Source organism: Enhydra lutris, unplaced genomic scaffold (assembly GCF_002288905.1).
Source record: "Enhydra lutris kenyoni isolate GAN:26980312 unplaced genomic scaffold, ASM228890v2 scaffoldscaffold3, whole genome shotgun sequence".
Taxonomy (NCBI): domain Eukaryota; kingdom Metazoa; phylum Chordata; class Mammalia; order Carnivora; family Mustelidae; genus Enhydra; species Enhydra lutris.
Window position 1 is genome coordinate 9,235,133 of NW_019154087.1, and position 24,910 is coordinate 9,260,042.

Sequence of the window (24,910 nt, forward strand, 5' to 3'; positions counted from 1 at the left end):
TTAATAGGATGAATTGTGTCCCTCCCTCCCCCCCAATTCATATGGTGAAGTCCTAATCCCCAGTACTCAGAATGTGACTATACTGGAAACAGGTTCTTTAAAGAGGTAATTAAGTTAAAATGAGGTCATTAGGGAAGGACTTATCCATTATGACAGTGTCTTTATGAGAAAATTAGGACACAGATAGATAGATAGATAGGGAAGACATTGTGAGACAAAGGGAAAAGACATCCATTTACAAGTGAACTGGAAAGAGGCCTCAGAAGAAACCGACTCTGACAATACCTTGATCTCAGAGTCTAGGTCTCAGAATTGTGAGAAAATAAATTTCTGTTGTTTAAGCCCCCTAATATGTGGCATTTTGTTATGGCAACCCTAAAAAGTTAATACAACATGTAAAGACTTTAGAATAGTGCCTGGAACACCATAGGTAATCAATAACTTCATTACTACTGTTATTATTTCCCCAGAGCTTTTCTAATTTTCAACTCCACACATAGTTCAGTTCTTAAGATGTTCATTTAATGGCTTAGTGGCAAAAGAGTAAGACTTTGTTGGGATACACAGAATGCTATGGACTCTCAGCATCCTTGCATGTTCTTGCTGGGTTTGAGCTCTCTTTTTCTGGGCCATTTCTCAGGGATGTGTTTCCAGTGAGTAACCTTGAATGATGACAAAATATCTCACTCCAGACCAAGAACAGGCTTACTTCCGCTTCTATAAAAGCTGTGATTTTCCTGAATTCAAGACCTTAGGGGACATGACTGAGGTCAGTAGCACAGATTGGTTTCATCCTGTTGCTCAGTCTGTTGATAGCAGCCTTAATTAACTGCTCTATGAAACCAACTGAATAGATCTGATATTGACTAAATAACCTGTTTATCAGATTAATCAGACTAGTAAACAGAGTGGCATTCTTACATGAAAATTCAAGTCTGGCCAAGAGCATTTCAAGTTAAGAAGTGAGTAGTTGGAAGAGGCCATCCATACGGGCTCTGAATGACACGGCATATTTTCTGGGTATGCCACCAATGCAAGGTCCTGACCTATCTTTACCCAGTCCGTGTCTCAGGCTTGTGTTTACATTGAGCAATCTTGGGGCATGAGGTAACAACTCCCCTTGGGCAAAAAACAGGATTGTTTCCGGTTACTATAAAAGCAATCAATGCCCCAAGCTCAGTGTTCCTTTTCTGTAACACAACCCACTTTGTGTGCCCGCTTCCATCACTGGCCTTTTATGTTGCTCTTATGGAGCTCAGAGAAATGGGAACTGATACAAACCAACAAGAAGCACTAGCTACTGCTTTGATAATGAATATCAAAGTGCACTGTCTCTGATCCAAGTGTCTCGTGTATCTGTTGCATACCATGAAATGGTAACAGGCTAACAGGTAAGTTGGGTGAAATCTCAGACCCTGCAGTTATTGACAGACATCAACAATTTTCTTCTTGGTAAAGGCTGGCACTATGACTTGGCTTGATTTATTATTAGGAAATTTATTATTAGCATGATACATTACAAAATCTTACTTTCCAAAGACCTAGCCAATAACACTACAAAAATAAAAAGCCCTCTGTTTCCTGTGAATTTAACTGTCTGTGTCCAAGTCCAGTAATAATTTCACTGTCTGTTTGAAGTACTAATAGTACTAAATCCAAAGCTCGGCGCCATGCCTCGGTCTTTGGTATAACTACGTCATAAATGCTTGGAATCTGTTCCAGTTTATTTGAAATGGCTGAATTAAAAATTCCACTATTTAGTTTACTATATTCATTCAAGATGTAAGATGAAGGAGAACCAGAGTCTGTGGCATTTTGTAGACGCTGTTGAATGAATGTGCTGGCTTCAAATTCTGATGAGCAACTGGCTGTGTTATATATGAGAGTTGAAAGGTATTTGTGCCACCCATTTGCAAGGCATTTAAGCACAGTTGATCTGTATAGTGCCAGAGAGGAGGCCAGCCAAGAGGAAGTATTAGGAAGCCATCCTGAACAAACGTGGTTTCTTTTACTCAGTGATTGCTTTGCAAGAATCTGAAGGTGGCTAAGGCACAAAAATTCAACTGCACCACCTCCAAGGAAGACCTTTTGCTCTTTTAGAGCATAATACAGACGATAGGCACAAGTCCAGAATCTATCTTCTTTGGTTTGCATCTGTGCAGTGACTGAGCTAGTGAGCACCACTGTAACCAGATTAATTCCTTCCGTTTTTATCACGATTGTGATTACGTTGATCCTATCTATGACATCTGAAGGAATACTTCTCCAGAAGGTCACAGAGACCCCACTGCCCACACAGTTTTCATTCACTTGTGTGATGTAGGTCACCTGTACTGCTCCCGAAGCTTCTGCAAAAGCCTGCATCACACTGCTATTCACGGACCCAAGTACCAACCGCTTACTGTGTATGCACTTTTCAGTTAAGTGTTCAGACACATTTCCTTGTACCAGGACGAGGTTCACGTTGAACTTAATTAATACCTGTAAGACATAATTTGTCCACAGTTCTTCTGTGGTGTCTTGTTGAACCCTCATGCTTTCCAATACTGTGTTAATATTTGTAGCCTTATTAAACCCCAGGTGCCGATAATTCTCTGTGAGGTCACCCTCAATGAGAAGAATCCGGATAGGCTGATTCTGTAATTCCTTGATCAGAGTAGTATTAGATATTGATAGAACAGTGATAAATCCTGGACAGACACAAGAAAAACTTTCAGGTACACCTGGTAAACAACAAATGAAGATTCTGGAAATGTCAAACCAAAATGGCATCATACGGCTGCCTTGCTGCATACTTGCATTCTGATACTGCAGCCGTACTGCTTCATCTACTAATTTCATGCTATGGTGATCTCCGTGACTCAAACCCATCTCCAACTCTACCAAATCACTGCATCTGTAAGTACTGGGAGTAGCTCCACCATGTTGTTCTAGAAATCCATCTGGTTTGTTTATCCACTGATTATTATCTGTCCTATTAAAATGCCTACTGTGGATTAGTATTGACTTTCCATAATGGCTGCCTGTGAGCAGACTGTTTTGCAGACTTTGAGGATTTTGTAGTGTATTTTTATCTGCTTCAACTTCAGCCTGAGATCTAAAGAGTTTAGTTGATCTAACAGGTATCCCAGCAAGACTGTAAAAGGTCAGTGATGGAGAGGCAACATCTTTGAGATCATGCTCTTTCTGTAAACCAGTATCTGAAGGGATTTGTAGAAAAGGACACAAACTGACACTAGATGTTTCAAGTCCAGAAAATGTCTTAGTGCTGTCTATATGGTCAAATACACTGTGGACAGGTACTTGAAGGGAAACTACCTCTTCAATGCAAGAGTTCAAGCCCTCTGACATTGCAGACACTATTAATGAAATGGGGACACCTAAATGGAGACATTCTTCAGCAGCACTGCTCCAGGCACCGATGAGAAACAAAAGAGTACTGGTTCCAGTTTTATATGTGTTATTTTGTGCTTGAACTGCTTCGTTGAGAAGTTGTCCCACTGCACTGGTTAAATCCAAACTTTCAAGAAGCCTTACTGTTGAACTGATTAACACACTTTCATGACACTCTGCATCTATAATAAATTTAGATAATTTTAATGGACCTAGGAAAGTTCTTCCTGTTCCCGCAAATGATGAAAGTTGTTGAAGTCCCATGTGCCTTCTTTTATTTATGACCCTGCAAGCCATCACCATGAGTCATCATCTGCAAATAAAATAAAAACTTGGAAATTTATTCAGTGTAATTCGTGGTTACAATTGCTTATAAAAGAAAAATCAGATATCGTCCCTGCCTTTGAGGGGTTTCTGGTATGTACAGTTTCCATTCAATAGAGTCAGTGCAATGATAACAGTACTATAATGATATTTCGATAAAGGTATGGGCATGTGGGGAAGGAATACTCATCCAATAGGGGAAGTGGATCATGTAGGCAATGATTCTGGTAGTGTTCCCAGAAGAGGACAATGCTTGAAATGAGTCTTGAAGAATAATTTGAAAGAGTCAGCAAGTTGAAGGAGGGGGTAGTAAATGCACATATATGTGAAAAAACACAGTGTACTGGGGTAATATAAGTAGTTTAATTTTATAGAAATATGAAGAAAGTAGTAGGAAATGGAAGATGAAGCTCTAGAAAAGAAAAAGGGTTGGAACATGAGGGCCATTATGTGCCACGTCAAACCTGATCCTCTAATGGGAACCACTTAAGTGTTTTAAGTAGGGAAGATTAAGAAACAGCTTGATATAGAGTTTGAAAGCATGTGCTCTAGATCTAGAAGTCTGGATTTGAACTTGGCTCTAACACTTACTAGCTATGTAGACTTCAGCAAGTTATCTAACTACTCTACTCTGTCCACATCTGAAAAATAAGGACTATAACAGAAACTACCTTGTAGGGTTGTTATAAGGAGTAAAGGACTACAGTGTTCAGAACAACTCCAGGCACATAATCCCTTCTGAGTACTACTGTGACTACTGCTGCTGCTGCTAGTGTTTTGGATAGATTACCGTTCTGACAGCACGGAGAATGAACAGGGTAGGTGCCTCACTGGAGGCAGAAAAGCCAGCTAAGCATTATCTGTAGTTATCTAGATAGGGAATGTGGAAGAGGGATGCAGGTGAGAGGATGGACTAGGTTACTAATTAGAATGCAAAGGGGAAAAAAGTATTATTTAAAGGGAAGTTCAAAAGCAATTGGGCTTTTTCCACATACTATTTAAAAATCCACGACTAAAACCAGTAAGACTTAAAGAGAGAAACTTCAGTCCAATAAAAAGAACTTTTTAACAAAGTACCCCTTACTTGAAAAGCTGTCTATAATAAAATGACCTATCTTGCAAGGTATAAGCTCTCAAAGACTAGAACTAAAATTGTAGATAATATAAACTCTTCCAACTCCACGACTTTATAATTCTTTGAACGATATTTTTTGTCACAATCTTTTAAATCCAAAATATCAAAAAGCAAGCAATTCAGAGTTTTGCTTTTCATCTGATAAATTTGTTCCTATAATACCTGGATTCATCCTTGAAACTGAGGAGTGCCACTATTCGAGATACCTTAAGATCAGGAGGAAGCCATAACACAACTATTCCTCAAGAGTAGCCTCCTATAAGCTTTCAAGAACTAAGGGGAAAAGCTAATATAGCCAAGGAAAAGGTATAAAGATGAACTGTTTGTACTCAGTTTCAAATGCAAATGCTCTTTTGTGAAAATTTCAATTCTATAAAATAAAAATCAAACTCTTGATACATCCAGGCATATCTCATTTGATATGGCACCAATATATACTCTAGGACTCATACTCTAATCTCGAGACCCATTGTATCTTCAAATTATCTGATCTTACCATGTTTTCGTTGTCCCTCACTCCTCACCCCCATACTGTCAATTCTCTACTTATCCAGTTTAAATTCCTGTCAATTATTACAATCACTCCCTTGCACGTATATCCTCAAAAATCCTTATCCCACTTCAAGTTCACCCTACTCACCTTGCAAAGTCATCAATCTTGATGAAATCCAACTTTCTGTCTACTCCACACTCACCTTGCTGCAGCTGAAAATAAACAAAAAAAATAGACACAACCATGCTGTATCATTTCAAACCTCAACTGACCTTATTGTTGCTTGGCAATCTACTTCCCCAGTTCATTTATCTTTTTCCCCCCTTTTTATAAAAGGTTATTGCTTTTGGGGTTCTATTTCTTAAGTTTTGCCTACCCCGAGTACAAAAGATATTCTTCTATACTTCTTCTAAAAACGTTATGGTTTTTATGTCTATGTCTTATGTCTATGGATCTACCTTTTTTGGACATTTCATGTAAACAGAATCACACAATATGTGACCTTTTCTGTCTGGCTTCTTTCACTTAGCATAATGTTTTTGAGGTTTATCCACATAATATTATGTATCAGTACTTCATTCCTTTTTATGGCTGAGTAATATTCCATTGTATGTATGTATCACCTTATTTATCTGTTGATGGACATTTCAGTTATTTCTATCTTTTGACTACTGTGAATTGTGCTACTATGAACATTTGTGTACAAGTGTCTGAGTATGTTTTCAATTCTTTTGGGTATACACCTAGGAGTGGTCACATGGTCATTTTATGTTTAACTTCCTGAGGAACTGCCAAACTGTCTTCTATAGCAGCTAAATCAGTTTACTTTCTCACTAGCAATACATGAGGGTTTCAATTTTTCCACATCCTTGTTGTATTGATTTCCTAGAGGTGCTGTACTGAATTACCAAAAGCTGGGTGCTTAAAACAATACATTTTTATTCTCTCATGGTTCTGGAGTCCAGAAGTCTGAAATCAAGCTATCTGCAGGGCCTTGAATCCTCTGAAGGCTCTAGGGAAGGCTCTTCCAGTTTCTAGCTGGCTCCTGGAGGTCCATGGCTTTTTGTAAAAAAACTCACTATCTGCTTTTTTTTCATATGGTTTTCTTAAAAGGACACCATTCATTTTATTTAGGGTCAACCGTAATCTGGCATGACCTATCTTAACTAGCTACTTATATAAAGACTCTATTTCCAAATAAAATCATTCTGAGATTCTGGATGGACATGAGTTTTGGAGCGAACACTACTCAACCTAGTATGCTCACCAATACATATCTTCTGTTTTATGTTTTGTCTCTGTTTTTTAAACAACAGACATCCTATTAGAAGTGAAGTGATATTTCACTGTGGTTTTGATTTGCCTTCTCTAAAAACTAACGATGATAAGCATCTTTTCATGTACTGGCTGGCCATTTGGAGAAATATCTATTCAAATCTTTTGCCCATTTTAAAATTGGGTTGTCTTTTTGTTGTTGAACTGTAAGAATTCTTTGCATATTCTGGAAATTAGGACCTTATCAAAATACAATTTACAAATTTTCTCCCTCTGTAGGTTGTATTATCTACTTTTTTGATAATCACTTTGATGCATTAAAGTTTCCCATTTTAATGAAGCTGAATTTGTCTTTTTTTTTCCTTTTGTTGCTCATGCTCTTGGTGTCATATCTAAGAATTTATTGCTAAATCCGAAGTCATAAAGATTTGACCCAGCGTTTTGAGTTTTATAGTTTTATATCTTATATTAAGTTCATTAACACATTTTATTTTTGTATATGGGATGAAGTAGGAGTCCAACTTTGCATTCGGATGTCAAATTGTCCCAGCATCATTTGTTGAAAGACTATTTTTCCCAATTGATGGTTTTGCATCTTTGTCAAAAGTCAACTTGGCAATAGATTTTGGGTTTATTTCTAGACTCTCAATTCTATCTGATTGATCTATATGTCCATCCTTAAGCCAGGACCACATGATCCCATGACCCTGAGATCATCATGACTTGAGCTGAAACCAAGGGTCATATGTTTAACCGACTGAGCCACCCGGTGTCCAAGGATCACACTTTCTTGATTACTACAGCTTTGTGATGGGTTTTACACTGAGGGAGTGTAAATACTCCAATTTAGCTCTTTTTGTTTTAGCTTTTACATTTATATTTATAATTCATCTTAAACTGATTTTTGTAAATGGTGTGAGGCAGGGGTCATTTTGTTTCCTCCTGGATATCCAGTTGCTCCAGAATAATTTGATGAAAAGACAAGCTTGAAAGGACTGGCTTTTTGCATGTTTTTTAATTTCTAACATGTTCTGAGAGCTTATTAAGTATGAGCCACTTTACATGCACTAGGTAATAGAGTTCTCATAATATTCTGAGGTATGTACATATTTAACCTATTAAAATGAAAAACAGATAAGTAACGTACCAAATCTCAAACTAGTAAATAATAGATTTGTCTAATGCCAGAGTCCCATGCTATTAACTACTAAATAATAGTGCCTTCTGGCTGTCCCTCTACCCAATGTGATAGAGATTCACCTTCTCTCCTGCAGAATTTTCTGCTACATTTCCACTTCCAAACCTTCTTGCCTTCTTCCAAGCCTGTTTATATCCTTAAAATGGATATGCCCTTTCCCCCCCCCCCAAGCATCAGAATCTCTGTTTATGGTTTCCTCTTTATACTAAGTTTAAATCACAACATATTACTGTATTAGCAGAAAACTTATAGGGAATGTAGAGCAAAAGGAAAAAGTCATGGGCTATTTCAAACTTATTTAAACTTTCAAAGTCTGCATTTAATTTATGTGAAAACAGTTTTCCCAGAAAAGACATGAAATTATTTAAACAAAATTAATCTACAAGCAAAAAGTTACATGCAACTGATCTCAAAATATTCAATTATATCACTTATATGTGGAACCTAAAAAACAAACCAAACAGAACAGGCAGAAACAGACCCATAAATACACAGAACACACTGGTGATTGCTAGAGGGAAGAGGTGTAGGGGATGGGCAAAAAGGGGTGAAAGGGAGTAGGAGGTATAGGCTTCTAATTATGGAAGGAATAAGTCACATGGATGAAAGGAAGAGCATGAAGAATATAGTCAATGGTATTGTAATAACATTGTACGATGGCATATGGTAGCTACACTTGTGATAAGCATAGCATAACATATAGAGTTGTCGAATCAGTGTGCTGTACACCTGAAACGAATAGAATATTTTATATTTAATAAAATATGAACAAACATTCAAGAAAAATGCTATTTCAGCATTTGAAGACTCTATTCCAAGTTCCAGCAGCAATTAAAAAAAAGTCTTAGGGGCGCCTGGGTGGCTCAGTGGGTTAAGCCGCTGCCTTCGGCTCAGGTCGTGATCTCGGAGTCCTGGGATCGAGTCCCGCATTGGGCTCTCTGCTCAGCAGGGAGCCTGCTTCCTCCTGTCTCTCTGCCTGCCTCTCTGCCTGCTTGTGATCTCTGTCTGTCAAATAAATAAATAAAATCTAAAAAAAAAAAAAAAAAAAAAAAAAAAAAGTCTTAGCATTCCTAAGTTGGGAAAAGCTCCTAAATAATTATTTTGTAAAGATTAATTAATTACCATAAAATAAAAATGCAAACAAAAATCCCTCACCTTCTAAAAAGTTGAGTAACAGGCATGGTGAAATAGGTAATTTCAAAGGAAAAAAAAAAAAACTTTTCTTGGCATTGAATTGACACTCTGATTTTTGTTCTGCCATACATCAGCACCAATGTTTTCCACAAACAGCTGTTTTATTATTGGGTTTCCTAACAACTTTACTTGCCAGCTTAATGTTTCTTTAACTTTCTAAACGTGTAACAGAAGCACAGACACACTACTTCACTGGGTTTTGACATCAAAAGCATCCTTCTTTTCCTAGTATGATGTCTAGTCCTGTTTAAGGCATTTGGTCTAGAATACCAAGACATGCAATACTTTTCAGGAGTTGAATTTTTAAAAATATTAATATTTTCTGACAGGTATGATTAGCTTTCTTCATTATCAAAATGAACAGTTTGTATATCACCAGTCTTTCCCAATATAGCAGTCTAATCATATTCCATTACTTAAAAACCTTCAACTTGGAACATAAAAGTTTTTACTCCTTTGTCTGACACAGGATCCCCTTTTAAAAAATCAGCTCAGGTCATTTCACTCCTCTGCTCAAAATCTTGCAAAGCCTTCCCATTTCACTAGGAATGAAAATCAAGGTCCTAATAAAGCCCTAATAATCTGCACTCCTCCCTCTTACCCCTTTTTGTTTCCTACTACTCTATCCTCAAGCAGTCTGCAAGTCATGCTCCCTAACTTAGAGTTTCTGTTCTAGTTATTCCCTCTTTCTGGGATGTTCATCCCTGAGAAATCTGTTGCCTCACCACCTCTAAATATTTACTCAAATTTACTCTTTTCAGTGAGGCCTACCATGGAGCACGCTATCTAATATCACGAATTCCACTTTTCCCTCTACACTTGGATTCCCTTTAACTGCTCTACTTCCTTTTTTCCATAACACTTACCCTTTATAAAGTAGTACAAAGTGTAGGTATGTATTTATTATGTATGACCATCTCCCTCTCTTAGAATGTAATTCCCAGGAGGACAATTTTAGTCACTTAGGTATACCACGTACCAAGAATATTGTCTGACACACTGCTGACAATAAATATTTGGTGAGCACATGGTTTTCACCATAGTTGCTATCTTAACTTTAAGTACAAAACTGACAAGATTAAACAGAGGCCATTGTCAGTATTACTCCACCAAAATTTAAGTTCCAATCACCTTTACAGTTGACATGATTCCTATTTGGTACTGCCTTAGTTGAGACCCTTTAATTGCTTCCAAAATGGTTCCTCCTTCACATGGTTGTCAGAATTATCTTTGCAAAACAAAAACCCAATCAAAGTACTCCATTGCCTAAAAACATCTATTTATCTTAGAAAATAAAATCTTCACTCCTTAGTTTGACACAGGTGTCCCGTAATCGAACCTCAACGTAATTTATGACTCATTTCCCACCTTTCCTTATATACCCTAAGATCTTGAGACACATTAGAACATACATTTATTTTCATATTTACACATGCTATATTCACATTTGAATATCCTACCCTTTCTTCACCTTGGCAAATGCTATATATTTTTCATGACCCAAGGCAAATGCCACATTTTTAAAAATGTTATTTATTTATTTGAGAGAGAGAGAAAGAGAGAGAGGGAGGATGAGTGGGGGAAGGAGCAGAGGGAGGAGAAGCAGATTCCCTGCTGAGCAGGGAGCCTCCTGAAGGGCTCCACATTTTTTTTTTTTTTAAAGATTTTATTTATTTATTTGGCAGAGATAACAAGTAGGCAGACAGGCAGGTGGGGAGGAAGCAGGCTCCCTGCTGAGCAGAGAGCCAGATAGGGGGCTCCATCCCAGGATGCTGAGATTATGACCTGAGCAGAAGGCAGAGGCTTAACCCACTGAGCCACCCAGGTGCTCCAGGGCTCCACATTTTTGATACAACCTTATCCATTGCCCCAGGAAGTAGTGCCTCCTTCCAGTGCTCATGCACTTCCCACACACATCTTCTAAAGCACTTAGCGCCCGGAATTTAAAACTCTCTATATATGTCTGTGCCTTTCTCCCCTACTAATCTGTTGGTTCCTTACTTTTATTCATCTTTATCCTCTACACTCAGTTCCTTTCAAACTCACCCAGTAGCTGGCACAATATAAGACGTGTGGAAAGCATTAAGTAAATTTAGTAGAATTAAGAGTGCCAATGAGGGTGCCTGGGTGGCTCAGTGGGTTGGGCCGCTGCCTTCGGCTCAGGTCATGATCTCAGGGTCCTAGGATCGAGTCCCGCATCGGGTTCTCTGCTCGGCAGGGATCCTGCTTCCCTCTCTCTCTCTCTGCCTGCCTCTCCATCTACTTGTGATCTCTCTCTGTCAAATAAATAAATAAAATCCTTAAAAAAAAAAAAAAGAGTGCCAATGAATTTAATATTTTCCTAGACTAATTATTATTATTACTACTGTTTTACAATACAATTGGATTAGTAACAGCTATTTTTCAAGACTAAGTACTCTCTAGACCCAAGACCTAGGAATTGCAATCTGAGACTATAATAAAAAAACCATTTTACTATAAGTTAATTTCCCAAATATAAGAGCCTAAATCACAAAGCGATGTAAAAGCAGGTTAACAGCAGGTTAATATTACTCAGACTTTTAATTGCCATAAGATCAAAACTGATTAAGGTTAGAATTTGGTTCTATATATTTGGTCACTATTCATTTCTGGGTCTCAGAAATCCTCTTAATATTAGTAGTAAAGATGAAGTAAATGTCCTTAAAACTCATCAAGAGCAACTTTCCTGGTGAGGTTAATGGCCTGAAAAATCAAAATACAAATAACCCTTAAAATCTAGGGGTTAGGGACAGGACTCTGACCACTGCACAACTGAAAATCCAAATATAACTCTTGACTCCCTCAAAACTTAACTACACTTAACTACTAATAGCCTACTGTCGTTTGGAAGTCTTACAGATAACCAAAACAGCGAATTAACACATATTTTATATGTTACATGTGTTATATGCTGTATTCTTACAATAATACCTTAAAAAAACTTTTTTTCAGTATCTCTAGGCTACAAGTTTCAACAGGGAGTTTTTTCAAATTGTGGCAAATCTCCAAAAAAAAAAAAAATCCATGTATAAGTAGGCCCACACAGTTCAAATCCTTGTTGTTTAAGGGTCTACTGCATTATAATTAAATCAATGAACATTCTACTTAATTCACAAAATATCTTGAACTTGAATAATTTTAATTTCCACTGGGACTTTATACGGAAAAATCACTTCTAATTTTAGAATAACCTTACCTATTTTCCAGAATCCTAATATGTTGTTTATGATTACAAAGCTTGGGTGTCTGACTGGGATAGAATGTGAACCAGACAGGATTATGGTTTTGGAAAATGTGCCATGCTTCTACATACTTCATATAGTATGAACCGTGATTCAACAATGCGCTTTGCACATTTTTCTTGCCCTGCCTTCAAGGAGATAAGTGGGGGAAAAAATTGGGCAAAAGTTAATGTTCCTCATAAATCCACTGCTGGAGAGTCCAGTATGATTTTTGGAAAATAAAGTACTTACTCTGCAGAAGGTACCGCAGGAGGCATAAAAACAGTCCTGATGTGTAAAAATTAGGGCTAGAAGTTTTAAGAGAATATCACCTCTTCATTTCTACCAGGAAGTGAGAGGTCCACCTCATTCTCTCCCACCCTCGGCCTGGTCCCTGACCAGATTCACGACTGGGAGAGTCAACAAGTCTGCCCCTCTGGGCAAGAATTTGCTTTGATTTACAGTAGTTATAGGCTTCTAAATCTCAGCAGTTAACTGAATCAACTGGATTATCAGGCTACTTTTTTTTTTTTCTTTTAAGAGTTTATTTATGTATTTGACAGACAGAGATCACAAGCAGGCAGAGAGGCAGGCAGAGAGAGGAGGAAGCAGGCTTCCCGCGGAGCAGAGAGCCCGATGCGGGGCTCCATTCCAGAACCCCGGGATCATGACCCCAGCCAAAGGCAGAGGCTTTAAACCACTGAGCCACCCAGGTACCCCTATCAGGCTACTTCTGTCTGATTCATGACTATGGATTTATGCAGGATATGGCTGGAAAGCCGGCCAAATCTTGGGATTTAACCACAGGAATGGCTGAGGGTGAGAGTAAGGTAGGGGTCGGGGGGATAGGTGTCTGATCGTAATTATAATTGGAGCCAAAGTTCTTCCCGGCAAATAAATACTACAACATGGTTAAAAACTTTCGTATGCAGTGAATTTTGGTGCATCCCGACGCCCACACTGCCCCCTTGCCCAATTCCTTCCAGCCATTCGGCTACAGCGCCAGAATCCCTCCGGACCAGATAAGAGGGAAATGCTAAAGGCCAAGCCCCCCGCACTGTGGAGGCGGAGAAATATCTAGCGACCCCGGGGAAGGTCCGTCCCCTCCACCTCTGTTAATTCCAGCCGGACGGTAAGCCTAAACTGGACCGATTTACCCGGCCCGGCAGGCCCTGGACTCTCATCCTTTCCCGGGGTATGAAAAGGTCAAAAAAGCAAATAAATGCTCTCATCGTCTGCACTAAAGACTTGGGAGTCGGTGGAAGCACCTCGTTACTAACCTCGCTCTTTTCTCCATCTTCACGCGAGGATTCAGATCCCAGCTTCTCACCTGGCATTAGGACATCTAACCACCCGGACGAAGCAACCGCCTTCTCCGCCCGCATTTTGCGCATGTGCGAAGCGGAGCGAGCCTGCCGGTTGGGTGGGTTTGGTCGCTAAGATACCAGAGGGAAAGTTCTGCTTAACGGCAGGCTAAGAAAGGCAGAGCGTTACTCTATTGGTAAAGAGGAGAGAGAGAGGGTGGGCTTAAAGGGCCTTCTTTTCTAACCATTGGGTAGAATAACTGTCAATCAGCAGGCAGGCCTGGGTGGGCGGGGCTGCTGGGGGGGGGGGTGACAGCGGCCTTAGCAACGGTTTCTGAACTGTGTAGACTGCAGTTGGGCTGCGCGGCTGGCGGCCGGGAGGTCCCGGCTGACCTCACTGGTTGGTGACATGGTGAGTGCCACGCCGTAACCCCTTGCGGGCCGAGGCTAAAGCTGAAGTTTCAGCCCGGAGCAAGGAAGGAATTTTGTTTGGTTTATGAAGTGTCTTATTCGTCCCCTGATCCTCGAGTGTCATGTAGTAACCGTTCCTCTCGTGGCAAACTTAGAAGCATGATGGCCGCGGCTCTGGAGACGCAGGAGCGGGCTTCCAGTTCATTCGTTCTTTATCGTCCCCACCAACCGCTGATACCAGCGCTCAGCGATCGGTTCCGTGACGGAAACAGAAACCACTGGTTAGCCAGAAAAGAACTGGATACAGAGAAGAAGAGGCTGAGAAACTGTTGGGAGGGTCTAGACCTCTAGGAAAGAGGTCCTGAGCTCCGAAAAAGCGGCCCGGGTTGAGAAGGTAAAGGTTCTGAGGGGTCGGAACTGCGCTCCTGTGCATCTGCAGTCCGGGGGCCAAGAATCCGCCGCTGCCTTCACGTGAGCCAGGAGATGAGGCGCTTAGGAACGTGATGTCCGGTTGCCCTCTCGGCCGCCGCTGATTCTTAACCCGAAGCTGGAGATGGGATAGTGAAGTAAGGCTGCAAAATCCGAAGAGTAACTCTGTGACCTTGCTTGTCAGCGGAAGATGGCACATAGCAGGAAGATGACCTCCAGTTTACCTGGATGCTGATAATTGGCCCAATATTTATTCCTACTCCGATCCCTGGAGTAGTTTTTCACCTGAACAATATAGATTTGTTTGTTTGTTTGTTTTTGTTTTTCCCATTACTCAGCTTCTGCAATATAGAAAAGTGCGCTAAAAGGTGGGAAAGGGTTTTGTTTCAATCAAACATATCCCACAAAATAAATTTTATTATGAGACATATAGGCCTAGATGAAAGGTGTGCCTTAGACATTACTTTTCAGATATACCAAGTAGGGCCAGTCGTATTCGGACATAACATCTACCATTGGAGCATGCGTGCCTTTGCCTCTTCTCTCTCTCAAAAAGCTCTAGTTTGAAGGAAGAACTTAAGTGGTACAAAGAACCAGACTTTCCACCAAGATATTAATATCAAAAGCATAAATGTTAGCAAAGGGAAAAGGGGGAAATTGCTGATGGTCGTTATGTAGTAGGGAATAGGGTTCTTCAATAGGCTTATTTATTATATTTATCATAGATTATTCAGGTCTGCTAAGTTTTCCAGTTACATAGTTGTTCATGCACATATGTATTTATTACAGGCATCCAACTACTGCACAGGTTCAGATCAATGGAAGAAAAGAGCAGCAAAACTTGAACTGAATGAAACCCAAAAGCAAGAAATTAAAGAGGCCTTTGATTTATTTGATGTTGATGGGTCTGGAACCATAGATGTGAAAGAACTGAAGGTTTTGAAATTACTTCTAATTCTAAAATATTTTAAAAACCATTTACTTGTGGCAGTCTTTCGATCTTTAACAGCAGCTAAGAGCTTGTGACAAAATCTCTTCAGTGTGGACACCTACACCTTCAGTATACATACCTGCCTCATACTAATAATATAGTATCTCGTTAGGCATTTTATTCTTGTTTTATGAATGAGTACAGCAAAACTCAGGATGTGACAAAGACATATCCTATGGCACAATAGGATTGCAACCTAGGCCTGCTGACTTGACTTTCTAGGTTTATGCCTAGTCCATAGTAAAAAAGAGAAAATCTAGTCATTAATAGGTAATTTAAGAGCTAGGAATGAGAATGTAGTATAATTTATTTGCTTCCTATTTCAGATTGCCATGCAAGCCTTAGGATTTGATCCAAAGAAAGAAGAAATTAAAAAAATGATATCTGAAATCGACAAAGAAGGAATTGGCACCATTACTTTTGAAGATTTTTTTGCCATAATGAGTGTAAAAATGGTATAGTAGTGATTTTGTTTTTCAAAGAAATACAAGCAATAGCCTTCTACATTTTTTTGAACAATCAGAGGTTTCACAGAGGAAGAATTGGAACTAGGTTTTTCAAGATGGGTAGGATTTACATAGACAGGAATAGCAAGATTAAAGATGTTTTCAGGATAATAATGAAGACTGTCTCGTGTGGAGAAGGTTGTTAGGAAATAATAAGGATAGATGGCTGGATAGAGAGAATGGGGTCAGCATTTTGAAGCCTTGAACTCAGCAAACATCGAGAGAGCACTGGGTAAGACAAGCTCTGTGTTGTCTCAGAGCTTACATTTTTGATAATGGGTATCAATTACTGGTGTTAATAAGAATTACAGTCTCTTTATCACCCTTGCCTCTTCCACTTTAACAAGCCTTGAATATAGATACCTTGAGAGCAAATGTGAGAGCATTGGAATAATTGTTAAAAGTTATAGCAGTACAGTCAGAACTCAGTTACTTGGTACATTGCTGCTCTAGACCTCAAACACCCATAAGTCCAGTTTGATAGAATAAATGAAAGATCAGTGACATTTAATTGCTTCTGTTTTTAAAGAGTGAAAAAAATGAAAAAGAAGAAATACTGAAGGCTTTCAAATTATTCGATGATGATGATACTGGAAGCATAACACTAAACAATATCAAGAGGGTTGCTAAGGAATTGGGGGAAAATTTAACAGATGATGAACTTAAGGTAATTTTTTACTTTTATAATTATAATTTATATATAATTTATAGTTAGTCTTAATAAAGTTGGACTCATTAAATACATTCAGAATAAAATTTGTGTATTTGAATAGTCATTTATGTCATTATTCATTTTTAATGATTTCACATACCATATTTACATTTTATTTTACAGGAAATGCTTGATGAAGCTGATCGTGATAGGGATGGAGAGATAAATGAGGAAGAATTTTTGAGAATGATGAAAAGGACCACTCTTTATTAATACTTTTTTTTATTCCTTCTGGAAAGTTGTTAACAACTTCGTATTTGCTATATGGTTCTATCATATCTGATGTATTTTCAATTTTTAGTTTATATGCACAGATTGGTCTCTTGATGTCTAATCCATGTGAGAAGTTTCATGTTTCTACCAATCTTTTGTTAAATCCATAGCATCAAGAAACAAAATGTAATGATTTCTGTGAACCATGGATCCCAAACCAGTATTAATTCCAACTGCTACTTTTAGAGCTCTAGGGTCTAAAGACTTAGAATTTTTTTAAGTTTAATGAAACTGACCCCACATCCAAATGAATTTTGCAAACCAATTAATTTCCCTATTATTTTCCTTTTGTGCAACTCTTTAAATCTGATAAATATTTGCTTTTTAATCAGTTATTCAGATATGTTAAGTATTAAATAAAATTGCCTAGCACTATATTATTTGCTACTTTTTCTCTTATAAAGAAATTCAAAGCAGCACTGTACTATGTAGATTTTCCTATAAGTTTGACCCCTCACGTGAGCATTTAATACCTCTGCATGGGAGGTGCTAGGGATTTTACACATGTTATCTCAGTGTTACAACTTAGAAGCTGGTAGTATTAGCTCCATTTTACTACATAGGAGAAAACTAAAGTTCAGAGAACTTAAAAATTGCCCAGTTGTTCATAGATAATAAATAAAACATGGATAAATCTTGGATCGTTGTGCTTCACTATGCAGCTTCCCTATAGAAAACAAAAATCTCAGGATAACTTAAATGTATATTTTCTAACTCATTTAATATTATGACTCTTGTAATTTAACTTTGTTTTTGTTTTGTTTTGTTTTGTTTTTTTATGAAAGAACCAAACTGTTGGGAAAGGCAGTCTCAAGATACAGTCTTTTGATCTCCCACTGGTTCACACAAGACTGGGCCTTGGGCCTGGAACACTTCCTTACCGAGAGTGTCTCTACAGCTTATGCTGGAATTTTCTGTGAATATCTTTCCATTTCAGACTCCATGTGTACTTTTTTTGCTTAAAGATGTGTATAATATGGTTCCTGTGTGTGTGTGTGTGTGTGTGTGTGTGTGTGTGTGTGTAATATGGCACCTGGCAAACCCCACTTTGGAAACGGGATGTCCCCTTCAAAGAGGGTGAGGTCCTGATGGCTATTTACAGGACACTTGCCCTATATTGGCTTCTGGGAGGGACCTGCTGGCCATGGGAAACCTACATTCACTACCGAAACTGATACTGCTCTGTCTCTTCCCTATATGAGTAAAACATTGTTCCAACCAGTAGTTGACTGTATTGTTTCTTCCTTGGCAATTAAACTGATAGCAAGATTCAGTGGAAGAAGCCCTCAGGTTTCTGCCCCTGATAATAGGCAACAGATGCCACTTGCTGGGATACAAACTCTTCCAAAGTAATGGTCCTTGGAGCAAGAAAGGATTATAGAAAATGTAACTTTTTGCCCCACCTAGTACATTTTTAGCTCAACTGAAAGGAAGACTCAAGGTTTGTCAACAGGGGAAGTTTTTTTTCTTTGCTTTTCAGTTGAAACTAGAATGGCATATGTGCTTATGCTCAAGTGTTTCACAGTATCTTTAATTCCTAATTATGCAGCATTTCCTTCTAGGCTAAGATATAACTATTAAACATGCTTCATATGTGAAAATTACGACCTTTAAGTTGTTAAATGATTTATATTTTTAAGTGGGTTGTATGCTTAAAAATACACCTGATCAAGGTCAAAGAGTTCTGAATAGAAATCCCCTCATTCAATCCCAGTTCTCCCCAGGACAGAATGTCCTTTATCACTACCTCTATTTAACATTATACAGAAGTGCTAGCCAGTACATTAAGGCAAGAAACAGAAAAAAGAGACCAGAAAGGAAGAAATAAAATTCTTTTTATTTGCAAATGACACCATATATACATATTATATACATATTATATATATATATATATATATATGGAATAGCCCAAAGAATTAAAAGATTCCTGGATGCAAAGTTGTTGCACATACTAATATAAGCACAATTCTATTTTTACAAACCAGGTATGAGTAATTAGAAAATGAAATTTAAAAGACTACTAATAGTATTAAAAATATAAAAAACTTATAACTGAATCTAATGAAGATATACAGGTCTTCAACATCAAAAACTAGAAGAGTACTAAGAAAAAAAGACTGGGGCGCCTGGGTGGCTCAGTGGGTTAAAGCCTCTGCCTTCAGCTCGGGTCATGATCCCGGGGTCCTGGGATCAAGCCCCGCATCGGGCTCTCTGCTCAGCGAGGAGCCTGCTTCTCCCTCTCTCTCTGCCTGCCTCTCTGCCTACTCATGATCTCTGTTTGTGAAATAAATAAATAAATCTTTAAAAAAAAAAAAAGACCTAAATAAATGGAGGAATATTATGTTCATGGATTGGAAAACTGAATATTATAGAGATGTCAATTCTCCTTTTATTAATCTATAGCTTATAGTGCAATAAAAATCCTAGCTTATGTGAAACTTGACAAACCTATTCTAAAATTTATATGGAAATCCGAGGGACCAATACAGACTCGAACAAAGTTAGAGGCCAGCTTGCCTGACTATCAAGATTTATTATAGTGTCATAGCAATTATAATAGTGTGGTTTTAACTGGGATAGATTAATGGGCCAATGGAATAGGACAGAAAGTCCTGAAACAGATATATATATAGAGATATATATATCTCTATATATATATGGCCATTGATTTAGGATACAAGTAACTGCATAGTAGAGGAGACATTTTCATTATAATAAATTGTTCCAAATCAATAGGATATCCGAAAAGAATAAAATAAAACATGACAATAAAAGAAAACACTGATACTATACATAAAAAGTAATTCTAAATTATTGTTAAGACATGAAAGGCAAGAATATATGATCATTACCTTGAGATCAGATTCCTAATTAGGAAACAAAAACCACTAACATTAAAGGAAAACGTTGATAAATTGTACTATAAAAACTTCTCTTCATAAAAGGAGAGAATGAAGACATAAGGTACTAAGTGGAAAAAGATACTTTCAATAAATCTACCTGACTTAATACTTGTATGTAGAACATATAACTTTTAAAAATCTGTAAGAAAAAACCCATTTTTTAAAAGTGAGCAAAAGGCTAGAGTAGCCACTTGATAGAAAAGGATATGATAATGGTAAAAAATATATGAAAAATTAATCAAAATAAAGAATGGAGTAGGCTAAATAATGGCCTCCAAAAAGTTCCATGTTCTAATCCCTGAAACCCATGAATGTAGGATGACAAAAAACAACACACACACACACAACCAAAAAACAAGTTTGCATTATGATCAAATTAAAGACTATGAGTTAGATTTTCTGGATTATCTAATGAGCACTAAACATTACCACAAGTAAAGAGAGGCAGAAGGACAATTGACACATGAAGGAGAGGGTAATCATGGAAGCAGAAAATATTTTTGCTAGAATGGCATGGATGGGCATGAACTTCAGTGTTTCACAGTAGTTTTAATTCCTAATTATGTAGCATTTCCTTCTAGACTGAAGAAAAATATAATTACTAAAAATATGATGAAGCAATGTGCTTATAAGCCAAGGAATGCTGGCAGCTGTCAGGAGCCAGAAGAATTAAAGAATAAGCTTCAGGATGGGGCGCCTGGGTGGCTCAGTGGGTTAAAGCCTCTGCCTTCGGCTCGGGTCATGATCCCAGGGTCCAGCCCCACATCGGGCTCTCTGCTCAACGGGCAGCCTGCTTCCCTTCCTCTCTCTCTGCCTGCCTCTCTGCCTACTTGTGTCTACTACTACTGTCTGTCCAATGGATAAATAAAATCTTTAAAAAAAAAATAAGCTTCAGGAAGGACTGTATCCTGACTGACACCTTGATTTGGGCCCAGTAAAACTGATTTTGAAATTCTGGACTCCAGACTATGAGAGAATAAATTTCTGTTGTTTTAAGACACCAAGTTTGTGATCATTTATTATAGCAGTCACAAAAAATTAATACAAGGGCAATACAAGTCAATATCATCCTGAGATAGCACTATAATTCCAGCAGAATGGATAAAACTAAAATAATAATTCAGAGTGTTGATAAGAATGTGAAACAATGGAAATTCTCAACTACTGTCGTACATTGCTTCAACAGTTTTGAAAACAGTTGGCATACAAAATTAGCAAGACAGGAAAAAACGTGTGTTGGAGAGGATGTGGAGAAAGGGGAACCCTTTTACACTGTTGGTGGGAATGCAAGTTGGTGCAGCCATTTTGGAGAACAGTGTGGAGATTCCTCAAGAAACTAAAAATAGAGCTTCCCTATGACCCTGCAATTGCACTACTGGGTATTTACCCCAAAGATACAGATGTAGTGAAAAGAAGGGCCATCTGTACCCCAATGTTTATAGCAGCAATGGCCACTGTTGCCAAACTGTGGAAAGAACCAAGATGCCCCTTCACGGATGAATGGATAAGGAAGATGTGGTCCATATACACTATGGAGTATTATGCCTCCATCAGAAAAGATGAATACCCAACTTTTGTAGCAACATGGACGGGACTAGAAGAGATTATGCTGAGTGAAATAAGTCAAGCAGAGAGAGTCAATTATCTTATGGTTTCACTTATTTGTGGAGCATAACAAATAACATGGAGGACATGGGGAGATGGAGAGGAGAAGGAAGTTGAGGGAAATTGGAAGGGGAGGTGAACCATGAGAGACTATGGACTCTGAAAAACAACCTGAGGGTTTTGAAGGGGCGGGGGGTGGGTGGGAGGTTGGGAGAGCCAGGTGGTGGGTATTAAGGAGGGCACGTATTGCATGGAGCATTGGGTGTGGTGCAAAAACAATGAATACTGTTATGCTGAAAAGAAATAAAAAAAAAAAATCTCACAAGTAAACTGCAAAAAAAAAAAAGTTGGCATGATTCAATAAAGATGAACATATGCATATTTCATGACCAGCATGTATTTCTACATATGTACCCAACAGAAATATGTGCACATGTGTGTCATGAGATGTACAAAAAATATTCCATGGCAACAATATACATGAGTCAAAACCTGAAAACACTCTAAATGTTCATCAACAACAAAATGTATAATTATTATATTTACATAATATAATGCATCTAGGAATGAAAAAAATTCACCTACATACAGCCACACGGATGAACTGCAAACATAGCGTTGACTGAAAGCAACCAAGAAGAAAATATATGTTCTGAAGTGATGCCATTTGTATAAAGTTTAAAACCAGGCATACCTAAACTGTAGAGTTAGAAGTCATGATAGTGATAAAAGGGAGAAAGGAGGAGGAGGAGGGGGTTTGAAGGGTATTTCTGAAGTCTTTGCATCTTTGTATATCTTGGCTACCTAAGTGTTTACATTGTCTTAACCCCTTGAGCTGTTTACTTGGCTTGTCCATTTGTGTATTGTACTTCAATAAGAAAAAGTTTTAAAAATTACTCATGTCCACATTGCTGGGCATCGTGATTTTGTGTCATGTACACTAGCAATGTAGAGATAGTCCCAGGGTAAGGAAATTTGATCAGCCAACACACTGACATATTAGAGAGGGCTGCCAAACATTCAGTTGCCAACAGCACCTAGTGGATCTTCATTTGTTCTCCACTCCTTATTAATTATCAGAGCCAATACTGGAAAGAAACAATGTCTGTAATGAATATGCAAACATTTTCAACCAAATACATTTCTATTACATCTTGGTTATATCCATTTTTTGATGCTAATGTGGTATAATTATGCTCTATTTTTCCCTTGATCAGTCTTTAAAAAAAAAAAGAGATTTTATTTGTTTATTTGACAGAGAGAGAGCACAAGTAGGCAGAGCAGCAGCCAGAGGGAGAAGCAGGCTCTCTGCAGAGAAGGGAGCTGAATGTGGGACTTGATCCCAGGATCCTGGTACCATGACCTGAACCAATGGCAGCCGCTCAACCAACTGAGCCACCCAGGCACCCTCCCTTAATTGGTCTTGCTAGAGGTTTTACCAGTTAGAACTTTTAAAGATTGAACTATTGGCTTTGTTTATCCTCTCTATTGTGTCCTTCTTTTCTATTGTATTGATTTTATTTTTATTTTAATTCCTCCTTTCTTTTTATTGGTTTTTGCTTTTTACCTTTAAGGTTACTTCTTTCTGTTACTAATGTTCAGCATTTTTTTTCCTAAGCGTAAAAGTTTTCCTCAAATATCTCCTCTAAATACTTACTTCAATATGTAGTAGGTTTACTGTGATTTCATCCTAGGTTTCGAAATTTTTCTTGATTTATTATTTGACCAATAAGTTTTTAATGCAAGTATGCTCTTTATTTTCCAAATATACAGGGAATTTTAAAATTTTTAAATGCTTTTTGATGATGATTTATAGCTGAATTGCATTATTGTCAGGAAGTGTCACCTGTATAATAACAATGATTTGAAAATTGTTGAAACTTACTCTTGTGCTTTTAAAACATGTTCACAAGGGGCGCCTGGGTGGCTCAGTGAGTTAAAGCCTCTGCCTTCGGCTCACGTCATGATCACGGGGTCCTGGGATCGAGCCCCGAATTGGGCTCCCTGCTCAGCAGGGAGCCTGCTTCCTCCTCTCTCTCTGCCTGCCTCTCTGCCTGCCTCTCTGCCTGCCTCTCTGCCTACTTGTGATCTCTGTCTGCCAAATAAATAAATAAAATCCTAAAAAAAAGTTCATAAATTTTTTGATGTTCCTCCTATCAACAGGAAGATTCCTCCTTTCCCTCCCTTTGAATATGAATTGTCCCTAGTGACTTGCTTCTTAACCAATAGAATGTAGTGAAAGTGACACTGTAGGACTTGTGATGATAGGTTAGGAAAGGTGATATGGCTTCTGCCTGGCTCTCTTTCTGAGCACCCAACCTTGCTCAGCATGAATCCAGCCACCATGCTGTGGTAGACAGCCACATGGAACAACCACATGGAGGTATTCTGGGCATAGCTGAGGGTTCCAGCCATGGGTTAACACCAGCTGTAAGACAGGTCAGTTAGTAAGTCTTCGGATGGTTCCGGCTTCCAGCTTTGAGCCACCATGGCTGATTCTGAGTAGAGACATGATGTCCCCACCGAGCCTTGCCTAAACTGTAGATCTGTAAGCAAAATAAATGCTATTATTATTTTAAACCAGCACATTTTGGGGTCTTTTGCTGAGCAACAATAGAATACAACATACAGCCTAGACTTATCATAGTTTACCTTTAATTAGGACTTTTGCAATTCCCCCAAACAGAATTTTACAACAGCTTAACTCCATTTCCCTCTCTGATGTACTGTGCTCACCTATTTTACTTCTGTTTATAAGCAGATAATTATTATTTTTCTTTCATAAACCAGTCTATTTCATCTAGATTACTTACATATGCTTTCTGGTGTTTTTCATTCATTTATGCAAGCCTGTGGTTCCATCTGGGATCATTTTCTTCAGCCTGAATAAGTCTTTAGCATTTGTTGTGGTGAAGATCTACTGGTGATAAATTCTCTCAGCTTTTGTTTGTCTGAAAAGGCCTTAATTTTTGCTTTCTTTTTAAAAAAAAATATTTCTACTGTGTATAGAATTCTAGGTAAAATGGCAGGAAGGCCTTTATTAAAAAAACTTTTAACCTTTTAATGTCATTCCATTATGTGCTGATTTCCATAATTTGTGTTGAAAGTAAGCTTATAGCTTTACTGTTGATCCTTTGAAGATAATGTGTGGGGTTTTTTCCCCTCCGAGTGTTTTTAAGATTTTTCTGTTTGTCTTGGTTATTAGCAACATAACTATGATGTGCTCAAGTATGGTTTCCTTACACTTGTATTCTACATGAGAATCATAGTGTCTTGATTCTGTGGTTTGATGGCTTTTAATCAGCTTTGAAACAATAGCCAGTATTTCTTCAAATATTATTTCTGAGCCATCATCTCCTCTTTCTAGAACTCCAATTGTACAAATGCATGCTAGACTTTATCACTATTCTTCATTTGTCTCTTTTTGGTGTTTTTTATCCCCCTCTCTTTGTGCTTCAAACTAAATATGGTTTACTGTCTTGTTTTCCAGTTTACTGGAAGTTCTTTAACAGATTCCAGGTT

At 38.2% G+C, this 24,910-nt stretch overlaps 2 protein-coding genes across 2 annotated transcripts; one reads left to right on the plus strand and one right to left on the minus strand.

The window, feature by feature from the left end:
* Positions 1-157: 157 nt before the first annotated feature.
* Positions 158-13,602, minus strand: LOC111155389 (Bardet-Biedl syndrome 12 protein-like). The gene is made up of 3 exons (XM_022515543.1): positions 13,535-13,602; positions 5,493-5,557; positions 158-3,706 (listed from the first exon to the last, which is right to left on the minus strand). The coding sequence occupies exon 3, from the start codon at positions 3,694-3,696 to the stop codon at positions 1,555-1,557; it is 2,142 nt and encodes a 713-aa protein (XP_022371251.1). The 5' UTR covers positions 3,697-3,706; positions 5,493-5,557; positions 13,535-13,602; the 3' UTR covers positions 158-1,554.
* Positions 13,603-13,646: 44 nt separating this feature from the next.
* LOC111156020 (centrin-4-like) lies at positions 13,647-17,505 on the plus strand. The gene is given in 7 exon segments (XM_022516570.1): positions 13,647-13,672; positions 14,005-14,302; positions 14,304-14,363; positions 15,188-15,334; positions 15,716-15,844; positions 16,425-16,562; positions 16,731-17,505. Coding segments are annotated over 7 exon segments (888 nt in total). The 3' UTR covers positions 16,821-17,505.
* The last annotated feature ends 7,405 nt before the right edge of the window (positions 17,506-24,910 follow it).

What these genes read in the sequence shown, in the direction of transcription:
- LOC111155389 (XM_022515543.1), bottom strand. Translation starts at nt 3,696, where the DNA reads ATGGTGATGGCTTGCAGGGTCATAAATAAAAGAAGGCACATGGGACTT.